Below are 21,006 nucleotides of genomic sequence, written 5' to 3'. Positions count from 1 at the left end.
CATTACGGAAAATAATACATTGTTTTTTAGCTCTCTAATTTTCAACGCCAACATCTGTTTCTACACTGTCTTGTATTTTAATGCCTTGGCTTTATCCATTCAATGTCGAAGAGATAATAAATGGCCCCTGATTAATTGACCATAAGAGAGATATCCCCCAAAAAATCCATTGGACTTTCCCAAGCCCAGCTAGACTCAGTTCAATCAAAGCCTCTCTTTTCAGCCCTCAGCACAAGCAAACTCAGCCGATCATCTACCGTGTCGATCATGGGTTCTCTCTCTGTGGAATGGGAATGGGGATGAGGCTTAGCAGGCTTGGGCTGGGGCTAGGCAGCAGAGCAGCAGTGTGACCCATCATCACAGCAGATTAGTCTCAGCACCATGGCATTAGGACTGGGAGGGCCGTCCTGTTTTCTAGCTAAACAGAGACACATGGTCATTAGTGGGGAGCGTGACACCTCTATCTGTCTGTTTATGCCTCTCTCTCTTTTACTGGCTTCTGGTCAGGCTAAGGGAGATAGAGACAGAAGAGAGACAGGGTTGGAGGGACTTTACTCGCTCCCGGATGGTGAATCCACAGAGCTCTGTGGGATCAGAGGCATACCACTGAGCTGAAGAAATCTACAGGTTCAGTAGAGTTCATTGTTTCCAATCTTAGCCATGTTACACAGTAACTTTTATTAATAGCATGTGAATGACATTTGAAAAGGCTTTCAGTAAGGTCTGGTCTATATAACCACTGGGGTAGCCTAGTTAGAGCGTTGGACTAGTAACCGGAAGGTTGCAAGTTCAAATCCCCGAGCTGACAAGGTAAAAATCTGTCGTTCTGCCCCTGAACAGGCAGTTAACCCACTGTTCCTAGGCCGTCATTGAAAATAAGAATTTGTTCTTAACTGACTTGCCTAGTAAAACAAAGGTAACATTTAAAAATAAAAATAAAAAAAATGTCAAGGTGACAAATCCTGAAAGTTTGATTTCCAAATATCCTCTTTAGAAAAGAAGAAGTATATGACAGTGAGTGACAGCAGAGATCCAGCGTAATGATTCCTCATTTTTCTCCTTGACCACAGACACAATAACAACACTCCTAGACATACAGACACACATAGATCTGGAGCAGATCCAGGATGGAGCTGTACCTGGCCTTTCTGCTGGGGATCCTGCCCACTGCAGCTCAAGGTACGACTCAACACCTGTTTTCAACTATACTTCATCATATTGGGATTCATGTGCTGTGTTGTTGACATTGTACTCACATCTCTTGTGTCCTCCATACTTTTACATATATATTACCAGACTAAAATGCAATTTATATGCAGCGGTGGAAAAAGTATCCAACTGTCATACTTCAGTAAAATAAAGGATGTCTAAATAGAAAATGACTCGAGTAAAAGTGAAAGTCACCCAGTAAAATACTACTTGAGAAAAAGTGCAAAAGTATTTCATTTTAAATATACTTAATTATCAAAAGTAAATGTAATTGCACAAATATACTTAAGTATCAAAAGTAAAAGTATAAATTGTTTCAAACCAGACAGCACAATTTTCATGTTTTATTATTTTACGGATAGCTGCAAGCACACTACAACACTAAGACATCATTTACAAACGAAGCATTTGTTTTTAGTGAGTCTGGCCAGATCTGAGGCAGAGATGACAAGGGATGTTCTCTTAAAAAGTGTGTGAATATGGCAATTTTTCTGTCCTGCTAAGCATTCGAAATGTAACTAGTACTTTTGGGTGTCCTGGAAAATGTATGAAGTAAAAAGTACATTATATTATTGAGGAATGTAGTGGAGTAAAAGTAAAAGTTGTCAGAAATATCAATAGTAAAGAAAAGTACAGATACCCTAAAAAACTTCTTAAGTACTTGGAACCACAGTTCATTTTTATTTATTTAACTAGGCAAGTCAGTTAAGAACAAATTCTTATTTACAATGACAGCATACCAGGGAACAGTGGGTTAACTGCCTTGTTCAGGGGCAAAACAACAGATTCTTACCTTGTCAGCTCAGAGATTCGATCTGAGCAACCTTTCGGTTACTGGGCCAATGCTCTCACCACTAGGCTACCTGCTGCCCCAATACCTGATATTTAAGTATTTGTAAAACCAAATACTTTCAGACTTTTACTCAAACAGTATTTTACTGGGTGACTTTCACTTTAACTTGAGTCATTTTCTATTAAGATATCTTTACTTTGACTCAAATATGACAATTGGGTACTTTTTCCACCACAAGTGTAATGTTTATGTCCAATGGCCGATGAGCACCACTACATTTTATCTATAATTTCTCTTCATATGACAATGATTGAAAAGGATTTGCCAGTAGACTTTTGACTTGATTCATGATGATGACTGCTTGTCTATGGTAGATATAATATGATTTTACATAATTTTATCTGTGACCAATGACCTTGAGTCTTCTCAGGTGGGCACTTCTAATGTAAATCTATGGCAGCACTCAAGGGGATTGAATTTTCGACATCTCCCCGTAGATTTTGCAGTGACGTAGTGTCCCCATGAGTGACAGAACACTGAGCCAATCACGGCACAGCTAGAGAACATTACCAATCCCTACGCTCCATATTTTCCCCACCACCACAGAAAGCACTGAGCTAGGCTGAAACACCTGCATTTTGGATCTGCCTTATTCAAGAAAGCAAAACATGTATGCGGCTTTATCAACTCAATGATTTTTTAATAACAATGTTTGCAAACTGATATGTGACATGTTGTAATGCCAAAATAACATGCGTACAGGGCTAAACAGGTGGGGCTCTGCCCCACCAGCCCTGAATGATGTGTCGCCACTGGTCGCCACTCTCTCGCCCTCTCTCTTGCTACGCCTTCATTTTTGAAGAAATGGATTTGTTCAAAGCTGTTCAACTATTGTCTTTCTCTTTCTTTGAGTCAACTACCAATCACATTTTATGCACTGCAGTGCAAGCTATTTGTAGCTTATGCTTTCAGTACTAGTTTAATTCTCTGATTCTTTGATTATGTGGACAAAATGGCAGTTCATGCTGTAAGAGCTCTGATAGGTTGGAGGACGTCCTCCGGAACTTTTCATGATTACTGTGTAAGTCTATGCAAGGGGTTGAGAACCATGAGCCTCCTAGGTTTTGTAGCTTAGATCTGGCTACACCATGGTGCTACCCTACAGAGTGCTCTTGAGGCCACTGTCGACCTTCATTGTAAAACAGTGTGTTTTAATCAATGATTTGGTGACGTGAATATATTTAGTATAATTTTATCTGAAAATTCTGGCGTTTTAATGTTTCATTATTTTTATTTTTATGAGCCTCTTTTGGTAGGACCGTAATGTCCTGTACATCAGCTGCTGTTCTTGTTCCATTGCTCAACAGCCATTTGATAAGGAGCTAGTATACTTGGAGTCCATAGGAAGGTGGTGTGTAATGTTATCGGGAAGTCTAGACCCAATCGATACTGAATAGCCCAAAACCATGAGCACTCCCTCACTTTGACACTGAGGTTGAGCTGTGGACTGTGGTAACTAAGAAAATCTGCTGAACAACAAAACTCAGTTCTGCTTTGAGATAAATCAAAAACAAGACATACTTTACATGAAAGAATGAATTGAGACAAAACCTATTGTAATTTTCAGATGTTGTTTTCTGATCCATGCTTTACCAGATACAGGAGAGTGGATGCTGAAATAAATCCACCACAAGAGAGCCCAATAGAGCCCAAATTAACTTTTTATCAAATAAGGTGTTAGAGAGTTAAAGGAGGACAAGAAAAACATGCTATTTGAAGCCATATTCTACAGTAGCTTTATGTTGAAGTTCTTCAGACTCCCTTGGCCCCTGTGATTTGCTTGAGTGTCTCAAAGACGGCATTGTTTGTCCCTGTATCAGCGCATCACCAGCAGTTAGCTTTGTCACACCCAAAGGACATATACATGGTTTTACCACCCCATACAGCTCCCTCTGTCTCACTCTGACCCTTCTGTTTCGGGAAGAAAATAAGGAATTCAAAGATGTCTTTGTTTGTTTTTGTGTTGGTGTTTGTGGGTGTAAAAGGGCCAGGGCATTACCATAGTCTAGGAGGGTGGTTCTCAAACCGTTCCATGTATTTTTATTTAACCCTTATTTAACTGTATTTAAGATGTACAGTGAGGCAAAAAAGTATTTAATCAGCCACCAATTGTGCAAGTTCTCCCACTTAAAAAGATGAGAGAGGCCTGTAATTTTCATCATAGATACACTTCAACTATGAAAATCACATTGTAGGATTCTTAATGAATTTATTTGCAAATTATGGTGGAAAATAAGTATTTGGTCAATAACAAAAGTGTATCTCAATACTTTGTTATATACCCTTTGTTGGCAATGACAGAGGTCAAATGTTTTCTGTAAGTCTTCATAAGGTTTTCACACACTGTTGCTGGTATTTCGGCCCATTCCTCCATGCAGATCTCCTCTAGAGCAGTGATGTTTTGGGGCTGTTGCTGGGCAACAGACTTTCAACTCCCTCCAAAGATTTTCTATGGAGTTGAGATCAGGAGAATGGCTAGGCCACTCCAGGACCTTGAAATGCTTCTTATGAAGCCACTCCTTCGTTGCCCAGGCAGTGTTTTGGGATCATTGTCATGCTGAAAGACCCAGCCACGTTTCATCTTCAATGCCCTTGCTGATGGAAGGAGGTTTTCACTCAAAATCTCACGATACATGGCCCCATTAATTATTTCCTTTACACGGATCAGTCATCCTGGTCCCTTTGCAGAAAAACAGACCCAAAGCATGATGTTTCCACCCCCATGCTTCACAGTAGGCATGGTGTTCTTTGGATGCAACTCAGCATTCTTTGTCCTCCAAACACGACGAGTTGAGTTTTTACCAAAAAGTTATATTTTGGTTTCATCTGACCATATGACATTCTCCCAATCTTCTTCTGGATCATCCAAATGCTCTCTAGCAAACTTCAGACGGGCCTAGACATGTACTGGCTTAAGCAGGGGGACACGTCTGGCACTGCAGGATTTGAGTCCCTGGCGGCGTAGTGTGTTACTGATGGTAGGCTTTGTTACTTTGGTCCCAGCTCTCTGCAGGTCATTCACTAGGTCCCCCCGTGTGGTTCTGGGATTTTTCTCACCGTTCTTGTGATCATTTTGACCCCACGGCGCGAGATCTTGCGTGGAGCCCCAGATCAAGGGAGATTATCAGTGGTCTTGTATGTCTGCCATTTCCTAATAATTGCTCCCACAGTTGATTTCTTCAAACCAAGCTGCTTACCTATTGCAGATTCAGTCTTCCCAGGCTGGTGCAGGTCTACAATTTTGTTTCTGGTGTCCTTTGACAGCTCTTTGGTCTTGGCCATAGTGGAGTTCGGAGTGTGACTGTTTGCAGTTGTGGACAGGTGTCTTTTATACTGATAACAAGTTCAAACAGGTGCCATTAATACAGGTAACGAGTGGAGGACAGAGGAGCCTCTTAAAGAAGAAGTTACAGGTCTGTGAGAGCCAGAAATCTTGCTTGTTTGCAAATAAATTCATTAAAAATCCTACGATGTGATTTTCTAGATAGTTGAAGTGTACCTATGATGAAAATGACAGGCCTCTCTCATATTTTTAAGTGGGAGAACTTGCACAATTGGTGGCTGACTAAATACTTTTTTGCCCCACTGTATTTGATATATTCCAGAACTAGCACACCTGACTCAAATAGTCAACTAATCATCAAGCCCTTCGGCGTGTTCCTCTGCCCAGGTGTTTCTGCCACGTGCCAGATCTTACATGCCTGGATATGTATTTTTTGTATCAGCTAGCCATATACTATTTTATAGCAATCTGGTGCCCGACCGTACTGTCGATGACGCAACATGCAGTTGATGCATGCAAAATCTGAGCAGGGGAACGCGACCCTTGACTAGGTAAATCAGCTGAACTAGTTCAGGGCTACAACTAAATGATGAAATGTCTGTGGGTCCCTGAGGGACTAGTAAATGTGTCTCCATTCACACCAGTTCTCAGTAGCATGACATCGATATAGAGAAGAAAAGCAGAAGTGAGAGAGAGAATAGGATCTCTCCTTTAGAGCCAGACTGGCCAGTTCTGTCATTTGTTTCCTGAATTTGTGGTGTCCAAGATGACTCTTAATCCTAAACACAGAGTGACCAAGAAGACATTCAGAAAAATAAATAGTGATTTGAGGTTTAAATCTTGTCTTGACAGAGTTGGCTGAAATAAAAACCAGTTGATATAACCATGTTTAGGAATCAGAGTTTCCTGGTCATGCACAGGGTGGCAGGTAGCAAAGTTGTTCAAGAGCATTGGGCTGAAAGGTTGCTATAGTAGTTTGAATCCCTGTGTCGACTAGGTGAAAAACTTGTTTGTCCAGGGTCACTTATGCAAATAACACATTTCCATTTTACACCTGACACTTGTACATGTGTGAAACAGGATAAATATAAGCACACCCTATTTGAAAAACCAATATGGTGCTTTCAAGAAAACTGGGTAGTCTGAATTTTTTGGGGTCAAATCATGACATCAGTTATATTCTGGTCAGACGTCTATAAAGATGCCCGGGTTTCCGACTCGGAATTCTGAGTTGGATGTCTGTTAAAAACACATTTTCAAAGTTTAAGCTTTTTCTGAGTTCCCATTAGTCTTGAACGCACTGAAGTCAGAGATTTCCCACTTCCGAGGTCCCAGTTGTTTTGAAACGCGTAGATTTATGATCTCATCTCTATGTTATCCTCCTCAGAATGGCGGCGTCCTGTGATCAAGCTAAACTCAGAGGTCGTGGTTGGGTCTGAAGTAGTACTGAACCCTGGCACTCCATTGGTCCTGAGGTGCGAGGGGGATGGGCCAGTCAACTGGCTGACCCGGTTGTCCAAACACAAGAGCTTAATCTCCAAGGGCAATGGGAGAGTCAGAACCTTCAGGGTGGACCGCCCCTCTGCAGAACACACTGGGACCTATAAGTGTGAATATACCAGTGTGAACGTCAAGGTTCGGGACTTGTTCTCTACGGTGCACGTGTATGTGAAAGGTAAGCTCAGAAGAGGAGAGAGTTACTGTTTGTTTACCATACCTGTAGAGACGGTGTGTTGGCCAGTATCCCTCATTCTAACACACCCCCCCCCTTCTCCACCAGACCCAGAGAGCCTGTTCTGGACCAGCAGCGCGTCCCTGCGTGTGGTGAGGAAGGAGGGTGAGGACCACCTGCTCCCCTGCCTGCTGACCGACCCAGAGGCCACAGACTTGGGGCTCCGCATGGACAACTGTACCTCCGTGCCCCCAGGGATGAACTACACAGCAGACCCCCGCAGAGGCATTCTCATCCGCAACCTCCACCCCAGCTACAATGCAGACTATGTCTGCAGCGCCAAGCTCCACGGGGTGGAGAGGACGTCCAAGACTTTCAACCTCAACATCATCCAAAGTAAGTAGGTTGAGTGTTGTGGAGGGATACTTTACTTAAAGTCACATGCTTGATCAGGCCCATGTACCATACTGTACTGTAATATTGCTATATATTCAAATTCAGGAACAAGTATTCGAATTGGCAAAGGAGTTTGTGCTTTTCTTATACATGCTGTGTTCCTGGTTCCCTCTGTGTCCAGGGCTGCGTTTCCCACCTTATGTATTCCTGGAAAAGGATGAGTATGTTCATATCGTGGGCGAGAAGCTGAGCATCCACTGCACCACACACAACCCCAACTTCAACTATAATGTCACCTGGAATTACAGCTCCAAAAAGGCAAGCACTTTCAGAGTATCTGGAGCAACCTATTTGTTCCACTGTTGGCCAAAATAAAATGCATGACAATATATCTTGACGATGACATTATGTTATTTTCCTGTCTCTTCTTACAGAGATTTACAATAGAGCAGAAAGTCCAATCAGTAGACAGTAACCGTCTGGACATTGAAAGCATCCTGACCATCCCAGTAGTGGACCAGTCAGACACAGGCAACATTACCTGCATCGGCACCAACGAGGCTGGAGTCAACAAATCTACCACCTCCCTGATGGTTGTAGGTAAGTTATTGGATAACTCTAATACAATTCAGGCACACGTGGGGATATTAGAACACATTCCAGTCGCAGAACTGGATCGTGAGAATCAACGCAGACTGTATCAAAACATTTTGCAACAGAAGCTTTTTTTTTGGGTGGACAAGTTTAGGAAGTCCCTCTCTGTTTCAGTGCCTAATGAAAACACTTCTGGCTGACCTTGAAGATAACCAATCCCATGTCTCTCCATGTCTCTGTCCAGAGGAGGCCTACATCCGTCTTTCTCCCCAGCTGTCCTCCAAGCTGGCTCACCAGGACCTGTCCATTGACATGAACGAGGGGGAAGACCTGAAACTCAGTGTCCTGATCGAGGCGTACCCTCAGATCATAGGCCAGCACTGGGACACCCCTACAGCCTCCTCTACGCAGGAACAAACCTTTACACGCTATAACAACAGGTGGGTGGTACTCATACAACAACAAGATGAAGAGCACTGACTGAGTGAGGAGTTATCCTCTAGCTGTTTTGGGAAGGCGTTTGGGGCTTTGGGACTAAAGGGCAGCAACAGAAAACTGTATTTTAAAATGTTCACGGATCAAAGGCTCACTTGATCATAATTATGCAGTGCATTTGGAAAGTATTCAGACCCATTACTTTTTCCACATTGTTACGTTACAGCCTTATTCTTAAATGAATTGGAAAAAAAATCCAATACCCCATAATGACAAAGCAAAAAACAGGTTTCTAGAAATGTTTGCAAAAATAAAAATAAATAAAAATAGTGTACATAGTACATATTCAGACCCTTTACTTAGTACTTTGTTGAAGCACCTTTGACAGCGATTACAGCCTCGAGTCTTCTTGGGTATGACACTACAAGCTTGGCACACCTGTATTTGGGGAGTTTCTCCCATTCTTTTCTGCAGATCCTCTGAAAGTTTGTCAGGTTAGATGAGTAGCCGCACAGCTTTTTTCAGGTCCCTCCAGAGATGTTCGATCGGGTTCAAGTCCGGGCTCAGGCTGTGCCACTAAAACACATTCAGAGACTTGTTTTCCGAAGCCACTCCTGCGTTGTCTTGGCTGTGTGCTTCGGGTCATTGTCCTGTTGCAGGGTGAACCTTCGCCCCAGTCTGAGGTCCTGAGCGCACTGGAGCAGAATTTCATAAAAATCTCTCTGTACTTAGCTCCGTTCATCTTTCCCTCAATCCAGACTAGTCTCCCAGTCCCTGCCGCTGAAAAACATCCCCACAGCATGATGCTGCCACCACCATGCTTTACGGTAGGGATGTTGCCAGGTTTCCACCAAACGTGACGCATTCAGGCCAAAGAGTTCAATCTTGGTTTCATCAGACCAGAGAATCTTGTTTCTCATGGTCTGAGAGTCCTCCAATCTGGCTGTCATGTGCCTTTTACTGACGAGTGGCTTCTGTCTTGAGTGCTGCAGAGATGGTTGTCCTTCTGGAAGGTTCTCCCATCTCCACAGAGGAGCTCTGGAGCTCTGTCAGAGTGGCCATTGGGTTCTTGGTCACCTCCCTCTCCCCGGATTGCTCAGTTTGGCTGGGTGGCTTGCTCTTGGAGTCTTGGTGGTTCCAAATTTCTTCCATTTAAAAATGATATAATCCACTGTGTTCTTTGGGACCTTCAATTCTGCAGAAATGTTTTGGTACCCTTCCCCAGATCTGTGCCTCGACACAATCCTTTCTCAGAGCTCTACGGACAATGCCTTCAACTTCATGGCTTGTTTTTTGCTCTGATGTGCACTGTCAACTGTGGCACCTTATATAGACAGGTGTTTGCCTCTCCATATTATGTCCAATCAATTGAATTTACCACAGGTGGCGTCCAATCAAGTTGTAGAAACATATGTAGAATGATCAATAGAAACTGGATGCACATGAGCTCATATTACTTATGTAAATAAGGCTTTTCAGTGTTTTTTTTAATACATTTGCAAAAAAATTTTTTTACCTCTTTCTGCTTTGTCATTATGGGGTATTGTGTGTAAATTGATGGGGACATTTGTTATTTAATACATTGTTGAATAAGGCTGTAACGTAACATATAGTGGAAAAGGTCAATTGGTCTGAATACTTTCTGAATGTACTGAAATTCAGAATGGGGAAACTGCAGAAGATTTGAAATGAGCTGATGTTTCCGTTTATTTGTTTATCTGGCACAAACTCAGACGTCACCACCACCGGTCCAAAGAGTTCTGTACTATGAAACTAGAGTTAAGGGAAGGAAAGAGCTAAAGTTTTACCTCCGCTATGACACATAGCAGTAACTGTCTAAGAAGAACTAGCATGTATTAGTCACCAAACCACACAACATCTGCATTCATTACACTTTTGTCCCAGTTAAACATTTCCAGTGACTACAATAAACTCTTAGAAAAAAAGGGTTCCAAAAGGGTTACTCAGCTCTCCCCATAGGAGAACTCTTTTTGGTTCCAGGTAGAACCCATTTGTGTTTCATGTATATCTCTCTGTGGAACCCAAAATTATTTTACATGGAACCAAACTAATTCTACCTGGAAACAAAAAGGCTTCTTTTTAGGGTTCTCTTATGAGGACAGCCAAAGAACCCTTTTAGGTTCTAAATAGTACCTTTTTTCTAAGAGTGTACAGTCATGGCCAAAGGTTTTGAGAATGACACAAATATTAAGTTTCACAAAGTTTGCTGCTTCAGTGTCTTTAGATATTTTTGTCAGATGTTACTATGGAAAACTGAAGTATAACATCAAGCCTCTTGAGGATTGACCACAAATTCTCAATGGGATTAAGGTCTGGGGAGTGTCCTGGCCATGGACCCAAAATATTGATGTTTTGTTCCCCGAGCCACTTAGTTATTACTTTTGCCTTATGGCAAGGTGCTCCATTATGCTGGCAAAAGGCATTGTTTTGTCACCAAACTGTTCCTGGATGGTTGGGAGAAGTTGCTCTCAGGGGATGTGTTGGTACCATTCTTTATTCATGGCTGTGTTCTTAGGCAAAATTGTGTGTGAGCCCTTGGCTGAATGTTGTGAGTGAGCCCACACATGAATGTTCTCAGGATGCTTTACTGTTGACATGACACAGGACTGATGGTAGCGCTCACCTTGTCTTCTCCGGACAAGCTTTTTTTCCGGATGTCCCAAACAATCGGAAAGGGGATTCATCAGAGAAAATGACTTTACCCTAGTCCTCAGCAGTCCAATCCCTGTACCTTTTGCAGAATAGCTGCACAAGGTACAGAGAAGAGAGAAGTGGCTTCTTTGCTGCCCATCTTGACACCAGGCCATCCTCCAAAAGTCTTCGCCTCACTTTGCATGCAGATGCACTCACACCTGCCTGCTGCCATTCCTGAGCAAGATTTGTACTGGTGATGCCCCGATCCCGCAGCTGAATCAACTTTAGGAGACGGTCGTGGCGCTTGCTGGACTTTCTTGGGCACCCTGTAGCCTTCTTCACAACAATTGAACCGCTCTCCTTGAAGTTCTTGATGATCCGATAAATGGTTGACTTTGGTGCAATCTTACAGGCAGTGAAGCCATTTTTGTGCAAAGCAATGATGATGGCACATGTTTCCTTCCAGGTAACCATGGTTGACAGAGGAAGAACAATGATTCCAAGCACTACCCTCATTTTGAAGCTTCCAGTCTGTTATTCGAACTCAATCAGCATGACAGAGTGATCTCCAGCCTTGTCCTCGTCAACATTCACACCCGTGTTAATGAGAGAATCACTGACATGATGTCAGCTGGTCCTTTTGTAGCAGGGCTGAAATGCAGGGGAAATGTTTTTGGGGATTCAGTTCATTTGCATGGCAAAGAGGGACTTTTCAATTAATTGCAATTCATCTGATCACTCTTCATAACAATCTGGAGTATATGCAAATTGCCATCATACAAACTGAGGCAGCAGACTTACTATTTGTGTCATTCTCAAACCTTTTGGCCACGACTGTAGATCAGGTTTGTTTTTCACTCAGGTATTCCGCTACCCTGCTGCTCAAGAGGATGATTGCACAGGAGCAGGGCCAGTACACCTTCTATGCCAATAGTTCCATGGCCAACGCATCCATTACATTCCAAATCCAAATGTATCGTAAGTAAAGTATGAGTACAGACATACTAATACACAGTGTCAGTTCATACAACAACCATTCTCTCTGATGAATACATTTTTTTCAGCACAGCATCTATTGAACATATTTGTCGCTATGTTGAGTGTGTGAGATGTATTATTTGACCATGCCACTGACTTCCTCTGCACTCTCTTGATTGGCAGAGAGGCCGGTTGCCGTGGTGAGATGGGAGAACATCACCACCCTCACGTGCACGTCGTTCGGTTACCCTGCTCCCATAATCCTCTGGTACCAGTGCTCTGGAATCCGAACCACGTAGGTGTAAGAGAGGGCACAGTGGTATGATATTGCCATTGTAAAAGATAGACTTAATAAGTATAGTGTGTATTTAAAAAAAATATATATAATGCCGTATTAGGTATCATAACTAAATGGGGAACTCTATCCTATCTGTGTCTTCCTATGGAACAGGTGCAATGAGAACGCAACAGGTCTCCAGATGCCTGCTCCTCTCTTGGCCCAAACAGTCGAGGTCCAGAGGGAGGAGTATGGAGCGGTCGAGGTCCAGAGCGTCCTGACAGTGGAACCGTCCAGCCATAGGATGACCGTGGAGTGTGTCGCCTTCAACCTGGTCGGAGTCGGTAAAGACACCTTCGCCATGGACGTTTCCAGTAAGAGCCAGAGCACGGTCACCCATGGTTATCCTCAGGCTTACTGTCTTATCCTTAAGTTCATTACTCCTTTTTCCTGTTTCATCATAGTCAAGCATATGAGCTGTACATGAACTGTCTGTTCTTTTGTTTATTCAGATTCACAATAGCCGTTACTTTAGCTGCAGCTACTCTTCCTTGGTTCCACATAAACCCATAACAAAGCCATCACACATATAATGTTCTAAGTGTGTCTACACCAGACACCCTGACCCTTCTCTCTGATTGGATAGATATAATGTTCACCTCCACTCTATTGGGAGCAGCTGGTGTGCTGGCCCTTCTCCTCTTGCTACTCATGGTCCTGCTCTACAAGTACAAACAGGTAGGACACAAAACACCCTCTGCAATATAGAAAAATATACTAATACACCAGTATGCAATCTCATCTAAAATAAACTAGGTAAGAAACTGATATGTTCATGAATAGAGTATTGACAAATATATGTCGTTTGAAATCATTGTTACCTTTAGTCAAAGAAACCATGGAGAACCCTTGGTTATTCAAATGGTTGACTAATGAACATTTCCTTCCCTCTGAAGAAACCGAGATATGAGATCCGGTGGAAGATCATCCAGGCCAGTGAAGGAAACAACTACACCTTTATCGACCCAACTCAGATGCCGTACAATGAGAAGTGGGAGTTTCCCAGGGACAAGCTCAAGCTCGGTGTGTGGCCTTTTCTTAGATAGGCTACTGCAGTGATTTGGTTCTTGGAAGTTTGATGGAAAAATGTCATTTGGCCTTACTACGGTTAGGCCATACAAACACATTGAATAACAGATTCACGACATGGAACAGTTTGTTCTGAAGTGTCTGTTCTATATCTGAAAGATATAAGATATATATACATGTATTTGCCCACTTATTTTTGGCACAACCTATCTCCATATACAGTGCTTCTATGAATTGGTTTAACTGGGCATGGGGGACCTTCAGAGGAGTCTTGTGAGGCTTGTGGGCATCCTAAGGCAAAAACAATGGACATGTACGTGTTTGTGAGAGACATACCTTTCCACAGAGGGATCATATTAGTGTGTAGCCCAAACTGTTCGGATGCTACAGACAGAAGTTGGCAGATCGGCGTGTACGGACTACAGAAGAGTCCCAAGAAGCTTGTCGGGGTAGTAGAGCAAAACTACGACTCCCACAAGGGGGTTAAAGTTAATTTCCTGAAATTCTGCACATTTTGCCATGTGGCGTAGCGAAAACTTTGCCGTTTTAAAGCAAGTTGGCTGCAATTCTAAACATTTTGCCATGGAGCGGAGAGACGTTTTTGAAATTGTATAAATCATTTCATGCAATTCTGCTCATTTTGCCATAATGTGGAAGCACATGTTAGCAGTTTTTAATATGATAACTGATGATTAATGGGCCCCATCCCGTCGGTAATTCGACCATGCTTACTACAAGTTTAGATAGCTGGCCGCTAGAATAACTTACCATGCTAGAAAAACATTGCTGACATGGGCTAATTGACTGCTGATGCACAACCAAATTTCGACATTGCACCTTGTGTATTCTTCTATTCCAACTATCAACAGTAATTTGAGACCTCGACTGAATTATTATTGACATTTTTTTGTGAATTTGCCAGTTGCCCATCCCTGGGTTAGATATTCCATACTGTATGGTGAATGAGTGGAATCTCAACTACATGTACAACTGTAAAGTGTATGTATTTACGGGAAAGAAAGGATATTGACATACAGTCAGACAAGAAAGTGATGCGTTGGATGTGTGACCCGCAGGAAAGATCCTAGGAGCCGGGGCCTTTGGGAAGGTGGTGGAGGCCACAGCCTATGGTCTGGGGGAGGACGACAATGCGATGCGAGTGGCTGTAAAGATGCTCAAAGGTCAGAATCCATTGAATTGAACAAGTTTTTTTTAGTTCAGGAGTAGAATTGATCAAAGTCTGAGAAACCGTCTGTGATCACAGTGGTACGGCAGTGTCATGTGATTGGGTTTCACTTTCTCTCTGTTTATTTATCTATCTATCTGTCTATCTATCTCTTTCTGCAGCCAGGGCCCACTCAGATGAGAGAGAGGCTTTGATGTCAGAACTGAAGATTCTGAGTCACCTGGGACAGCACAAGAACATTGTCAACCTCCTGGGAGCCTGCACTCAGGCGGGTGAGACTGAACACTATAAAACACAGCTTCCTATCTGAAGAAGTGCAGAGACATTCAGAGAATTACAGTATCTGTATATTTTTGTAAATGCATTTGAGTCAAGTTTCGTACTATGTGGAATTTTGAGCGTTTTCTATATTTATTATAAAATATAAATGTTTCTTATCTCAGGACCTGTACTGGTGATCACTGAGTACTGTAGTCATGGCGACCTTCTGAACTTCCTGCGACACAAGCAGGAGACCTTCCTGAACTTTGTCATGAACATACCAGCGGTACCAGAGGAGACCAGTGACTACAAGAACCTCTGTGAGGGGAAACAGTTCATCAGAAGGTATGGATAATGTTGGCACCAAGCCCATGAAAAAGAAGGTGTACTCTGACTCACCTTTATTCAGCATACAGAGAAGCAGTCTTGTGAAGTAACCACTTTGTGTGATTTACCACCTCTCGACCCTCAACCTCCTCTCCTCCCCTGATCCCGTTCTCCGCTCCTTCTACCAGTGATAGTGGGATATCCAGTGTGTGTTCTGACAGCTACCTGGAGATGAGGCCTGGTCCCCAGCCTGTCAACTCCTCTCTGGGTAATTGAGCCGTCTTACTCCCTTTTCTTTTATCTAGCACCATTCATTGCATTGGTTCAGTTGGACATTTCTATGAACATGACATTTTATTCTATCAGACTCTGTGTGTGAGGATGGTGGGCCGGACTCGTGGCCGTTGGACATGGAGGACCTGCTGAGATTCTCCTACCAGGTGGCTCAGGGCCTGGACTTCCTTGCAGCCAAGAACGTGAGTCACATCAACACAAAGTTTCACAACAAAGGTTTGCGAAACAAGGCTTGTAATAAGTATACTTCGCAGTTTGAGATTATGTTTGATGAAAATTCAGCATACTATAGTTGAAAAAATATACATAATCTCTTGGAAATGAGAGATGCACTTTGTGATGCCGTCGTAAGCTACTGTAACTGATTCTCTCTCTGTCTGTCTCAGTGTATCCACCGGGACGTTGCAGCTCGGAACGTCCTCCTGACAGACCTCCGTGTGGCTAAGATCTGTGACTTCGGCCTGGCACGTGACATCATGAATGACTCCAACTATGTGGTGAAGGGCAATGTGAGCGAACAACAACGACAACCTCAGTAACATGTTTCCATGTCAATAAAAAAACATTCACGTGTGTTTGATATGCGCTTCCTCGCACCGTGTGTCTATAGGCGCGTCTGCCAGTGAAGTGGATGGCTCCAGAGAGTATCTTTGACTGTCTCTACACTGGCCAGAGTGACGTCTGGTCCTATGGGATCCTGCTATGGGAGATCTTCTCTCTAGGTGAGCTGGCAGAAACCTAGATTTCTCAACATAATAGATTTTTATATCTCTGGTGAAATCATTCAGTCGTTCTTGTTTAGTTGTTTAATTCATGTGTCTTTGTTTAATTTATTTAGGAAAAAGCCCCTACCCCAGTATCCTGGTGGATACTAAATTCTACAACATGATCAAGTGTGGTTATCAGATGTCTCGACCAGACTTCGCACCTCCAGAGATGTAAGTTACAGATTCAGGGCTTTTAGGTTTAAGTAACCTTGTCCCCAGGCCAATTGGGCTTCATTGGGATACACATTCATGTATACTACAATATCCTTTTATAATATTCTGCAAGACTGAACAAAGACCCCTATGTTCCAGTCATACCCCCTTGTACATGTATTGTGCCATAGAAGCATTAAGCATGGCTGATCCCAGATGACTTGGCTGGAGTTCTGAGCCCTACATTGAAAAAGTAACAAAGCTCTCCTCCACAATCAAACACCCCATAGAAACAAGAAATAAAGAGTGTATTTTTCAGTATCTCCAAGGCTCCATACATCTGTGTGTGTCGATTCGCTGTGGTTGCCACACTGCCCGGAATAACTGTATTGTGGGTCCGGAGACAGAGCGACAGAGGGGGACTGAGACTGAGTCAGGACTTATTCATCTGGGCCCCTTTGTGTGGGGATGAGTCAGTCATTGGTCAGGCGTGGTTCTGCGTGTTAGCCACATGATCAGCAGGCTGGGGCCCGAAACAGTGCCATTTCACAGACCAGGCAAGGAGAAGACTAGAGGGACTGTAGTGGTGTTTAGGAGGGGTGGATCTCCGGTGTTCGATAGACCACAGAGCTCTATATTGAGACAATCTTCTCCATGATGCTTGAGGCCCTTGTAGAACGACGAGGAATGATACAAAATATTGTATTTATTTTACGGTATCGGAACCAATATGATACTTCAAATCAAATTATATTTGTCACATGCGCTGAATACAACAGTTATTTGTCGTGACATGCTTTCTTACGAGCCCTTCCCAACGATGCAGAGTACAAAATAACACAAGACGAATAATATACACAAGAATCAAGCTATTGTATATACAGGGAGTAGCAGTACCAGATCAATGTGCAAGGGTACGATGTACAGTATTTGAGGTAGATATTTACATGAAGGCAGGGTAAAGTGACTGGGCATCAGGATGGATAATAATAAGAGTAAGAATAAAGAAGAATAAGGTAATCATGTATTTATGCCCCACTAGGTATACAATCATGAAAATGTGCTGGAATCTGGAGCCAACAGAGCGACCGACCTTCAGCAAGATCAGCCAGCTGATTGAGAGATTACTGGGTGAGGAGCCAGAACGTCCAGATCAGGTAACACAGACAGAGGGATTGATGTTTACCATGGTAGATAAGCTGTATATATCAGAATAAAACAGCATCTACCCAATGGACAGCATGAAACATGTTTCATTGTCAGACTGGATTGACCAGACTTAAGCATTGTTTGAAGATAGCAATAATGTAACTCATGAATGAGTATTTGTTTTGAAACCTGTTCTCTTCAGTGTTCTACTCTCCTGTCCCAGCAGCACCAGAACATCCAGCTGCAGCAGGACATGACGGTCGAGGAGTTGGAGCCGTGTGATGATAATGATGAGCCTAAGTGTTGTGACGGCTCCTGTGACCAGTCGTGTGAGCACGAAGAGGAGGAGCAACCACTGGTGAAGACCAATAGCTATCAGTTCTGCTGAAAACATAATTCTATTTCTATGTCTGACAGCTCCGACATCATCAAACTGTCCACATTCTGATCTGGAATTCATCCACTTTCTATCTTCTCCTGCTCACTGTAGAATCATTCTGGGAGCACAGAGCCAAAGAAATGGAATTGTGATATTTTGTTAAAGCATTGAAAATCAGTTTTTAGGCCTGTTCTACACTGTATACAGACAGGAAGTCATGTGGCTTGTTATATCCCATGACAAGTTTTGGAAAAACAAAGGCGAGAATGAATCTAATCACAGATAGTGCCTTAGTTGTGTAATGAATATATATAATGCCTTATTTTACATTAATTACTCTTCTTTGTTGTATGTTTTGGAGATGATCTTTTAAATCTATGCACCAAAGATGCATCTACCCTGACAGAACAGATTGTGTTGCTCACAGCTTTTTGTAGGCTATTTGTACTTTTAATGTACATTATATTCTTCTGTAGCCACTATGGTGAGGGTTTATCTATTATTTGAGGGAAATGGGAACGAATGCTGGTGGTGTTTGAATTGACATTTGTCAGCGGGTTCACTTTCACATTGTAGGACTACCTTTTTCAACATGCTATGCAGCCGCAAGACAGTAGCAAACAATGCAATGGTATAATTTGTGCGACAGTATATTTGAGCAGGTTTTATATTTGTATGATGGCTTAGTTTGATGCTGGACGTAATAACATGAGATGCAATCTAACTGGGGACCACATTCCATGTATTGTCTTTCGGCATAAACATGCTGCATGAAATGCATTGAAATGGATATTGAGATGCTATTTACATCAATGAAAGCATGTGTATTGTTTAAAAAAAATCTCTAGCCATAGTTGTTTTGTATGACAGTCACAATATGACAGAATCACGCAGCTGTCTAAATGGCACAAGATTTTAGTTGTGCGTTAACCAATATTACTTCAGACTCAGCCAGTCGACATATAGCCTATATGCTACAGTAGGGAATGAAAGGCAGATACAACTTTATAAGGAAATCTGTGGATCACAGTATTGACAACACAAAGGCTTTGTTTTTGATTGATTCAATCGATTCTTTATTGCTGTAACACTCAATATTTTGATGTTCATTCATTCGTCGCTTCATCATTTTTGGGGGGTCAATTATGCTGTAAAAATGTTGATTCATTGTATTGAATGTAGAATTCAGCTAATACTGCCTACTGTAATTATGATGATTGCAGATACAAGCTCTACGTCAAAGTGAAAAGCTATATGTCAGCTGTAAATCCGAATTGTTGTAAGACATTTACTCGGATTGTCAGCAGCTATTCTGAATACTGAGTTGAAAGGAGAGAAAACTATGAGCTTTTTATTAAAGGGAAATTTAAAAAATGTTCAATTGCATATTCATCATCTCCAGCACCACCCCAACATCAACATGTGAAAATGGCGCATTTCTATGTTTATTTGTAAAAAAGATAAAGATAACTATTTCCAATGACATCATTGGTGTGTGTGGCTGATGTGAAATGGCTAGCTAGTTAGCGGTGGTGCGCGCTAATAGTGTTTCAGTCGGTGACTTTCACTTGCTCTGAGACCTAGAAGTAGTTGTTCCCCTTGGCGCGATGGGTAACGATGCCTCGTGATTGACTGTGGTTGATGTGTGCAGAGGGTCCCTGGTTTGAGCCCAGTTTGGGGCGAGGAGAGGGACGGAAGCTATACTGTTACATTGATGCTGTTGATCTGGATCACTGCTTGCTTCGAAAAAGGATGAGGTCAAAAGGGGGGTGATTGTGGCTGATGTGAAATGGCTAGCTAGTTAGCAGTGGTGCGCGCTAATAGTGTTTCAGTCGGTGACGTTACTCGCTCTGAGACCTAGAAGTAGTTGTTCCCCTTGCTCTGCAAGGGCCGTGGCTTTTGTGGCACGATGCTTCATGGTTGATGTGTGCAGAGGGTCCATGGTTCGAGCCCAGGTTGGGGCGAGGAGAGGGACGGAAGCTATACTGTTACATGTGCATAATGTGATTTTAAGCATTTATGAGTAGGCATTGTCTTCTAATTGCTTGATGATGTCATTGGAAACAGGCTGCCGTTACACGATGAAACTTTCACGCAATTTGAGTTGCTTCTTCATTGCTTCGTGAAATAATAAGCAACTCATCTGCAACTTGGTTGCAAGCAACAGCCAATCAAAACACACACTTTTGTCACATTATTCATTCGAAGGTTAGGAATTCTGACCCAGTTGTCATGTCAACACAGCTGTCAGTGCTGTGCAGCACCATCAGTGGTCAAGGTTGACAGAACAGAGACTAGCACAACAAGAGATCATATACAAATGATTGTACATGGTTTAGCAGTCAATAAATTATATTTTGAACTGAAAAATGTCCACCATGATCTGTGCTAGCTAGCTGTGTTGATGGTAGCAATGTCATTTTGGCTAGCTAACAAGCTAAATTGTACATAATGCATATCTTCTATATCCTTGCTGTTACAATAACCAAATGGTTGGATAAACAATCATTTGTGAAACCACAATGTAATGCAGCAGAAGACATGGGGAGATTCTCAAACAAGCAGCTTCAATTTGATTGGCTGTTGCATGCAATTTTAATCACGTTTGAGTAGCTGCATGTAACAGCAAAGTTGCTTGAGATGTCACTTGCAACCTGCAACTGCAGCGAAAATGTCATGAAAGTTGCTTCATGTAAGTCCAGCCTTATCTCCCACTATCTTTTTACTACAAAATATAGAAATGTTCACATATGTTGATGTTGTGGTGGTGCTGGAGATGATGAATATGAAGTGAAACATTTTTAAATGTCCCTTTAACTGTATGTATGATATCCATTGAGTATACCAAAAATTAAGAACACTTGCTCTATCCATGACAGACTGACCAGGTGAAAGCCATGATCCCTTATTGATGTCACTTGTAAATCCACTTCAAATCAGTATAGATGAATGGGGAGGAAGGTTAAAGAAGGATTTTTAAGCATTGAGACAATTGAAACATGGAGTATGTACCATTCAGAGGGTGAATGTGCAAGACAAACATGTAATT

General features: G+C 42.4%; 1 protein-coding gene across 2 annotated transcripts; it reads left to right on the top strand.

Moving 5' to 3' along the window:
- Positions 1 to 397: 397 nt before the first annotated feature.
- Positions 398 to 19,150, top strand: LOC123993262 (macrophage colony-stimulating factor 1 receptor 1-like). Of its 2 annotated transcripts, none has more exons than XM_046295193.1 (22): positions 398 to 627; positions 1,071 to 1,179; positions 6,733 to 7,020; positions 7,126 to 7,413; positions 7,595 to 7,731; positions 7,848 to 8,013; positions 8,252 to 8,447; positions 11,960 to 12,075; positions 12,259 to 12,370; positions 12,527 to 12,726; positions 12,999 to 13,090; positions 13,309 to 13,435; positions 14,518 to 14,622; positions 14,789 to 14,899; positions 15,071 to 15,233; positions 15,404 to 15,483; positions 15,582 to 15,691; positions 15,896 to 16,018; positions 16,120 to 16,231; positions 16,348 to 16,447; positions 17,472 to 17,586; positions 17,802 to 19,150. In XM_046295193.1, the coding sequence occupies exons 2-22, from the start codon at positions 1,128 to 1,130 to the stop codon at positions 17,964 to 17,966; spliced, it is 2,958 nt and encodes a 985-aa protein (XP_046151149.1). In that variant the 5' UTR covers positions 398 to 627; positions 1,071 to 1,127; the 3' UTR covers positions 17,967 to 19,150. The 2 variants fall into 2 exon arrangements, with proteins under 2 accessions (XP_046151149.1, XP_046151150.1); XM_046295194.1 differs by having other exon boundaries at positions 400 to 627; positions 17,805 to 19,150.
- The last annotated feature ends 1,856 nt before the right edge of the window (positions 19,151 to 21,006 follow it).

This window comes from Oncorhynchus gorbuscha, linkage group LG13, assembly GCF_021184085.1.
Source record: "Oncorhynchus gorbuscha isolate QuinsamMale2020 ecotype Even-year linkage group LG13, OgorEven_v1.0, whole genome shotgun sequence".
NCBI classification, from domain to species: Eukaryota; Metazoa; Chordata; class Actinopteri; order Salmoniformes; family Salmonidae; genus Oncorhynchus; species Oncorhynchus gorbuscha.
This window is presented reverse-complemented; position numbering and strand designations above follow the sequence as displayed.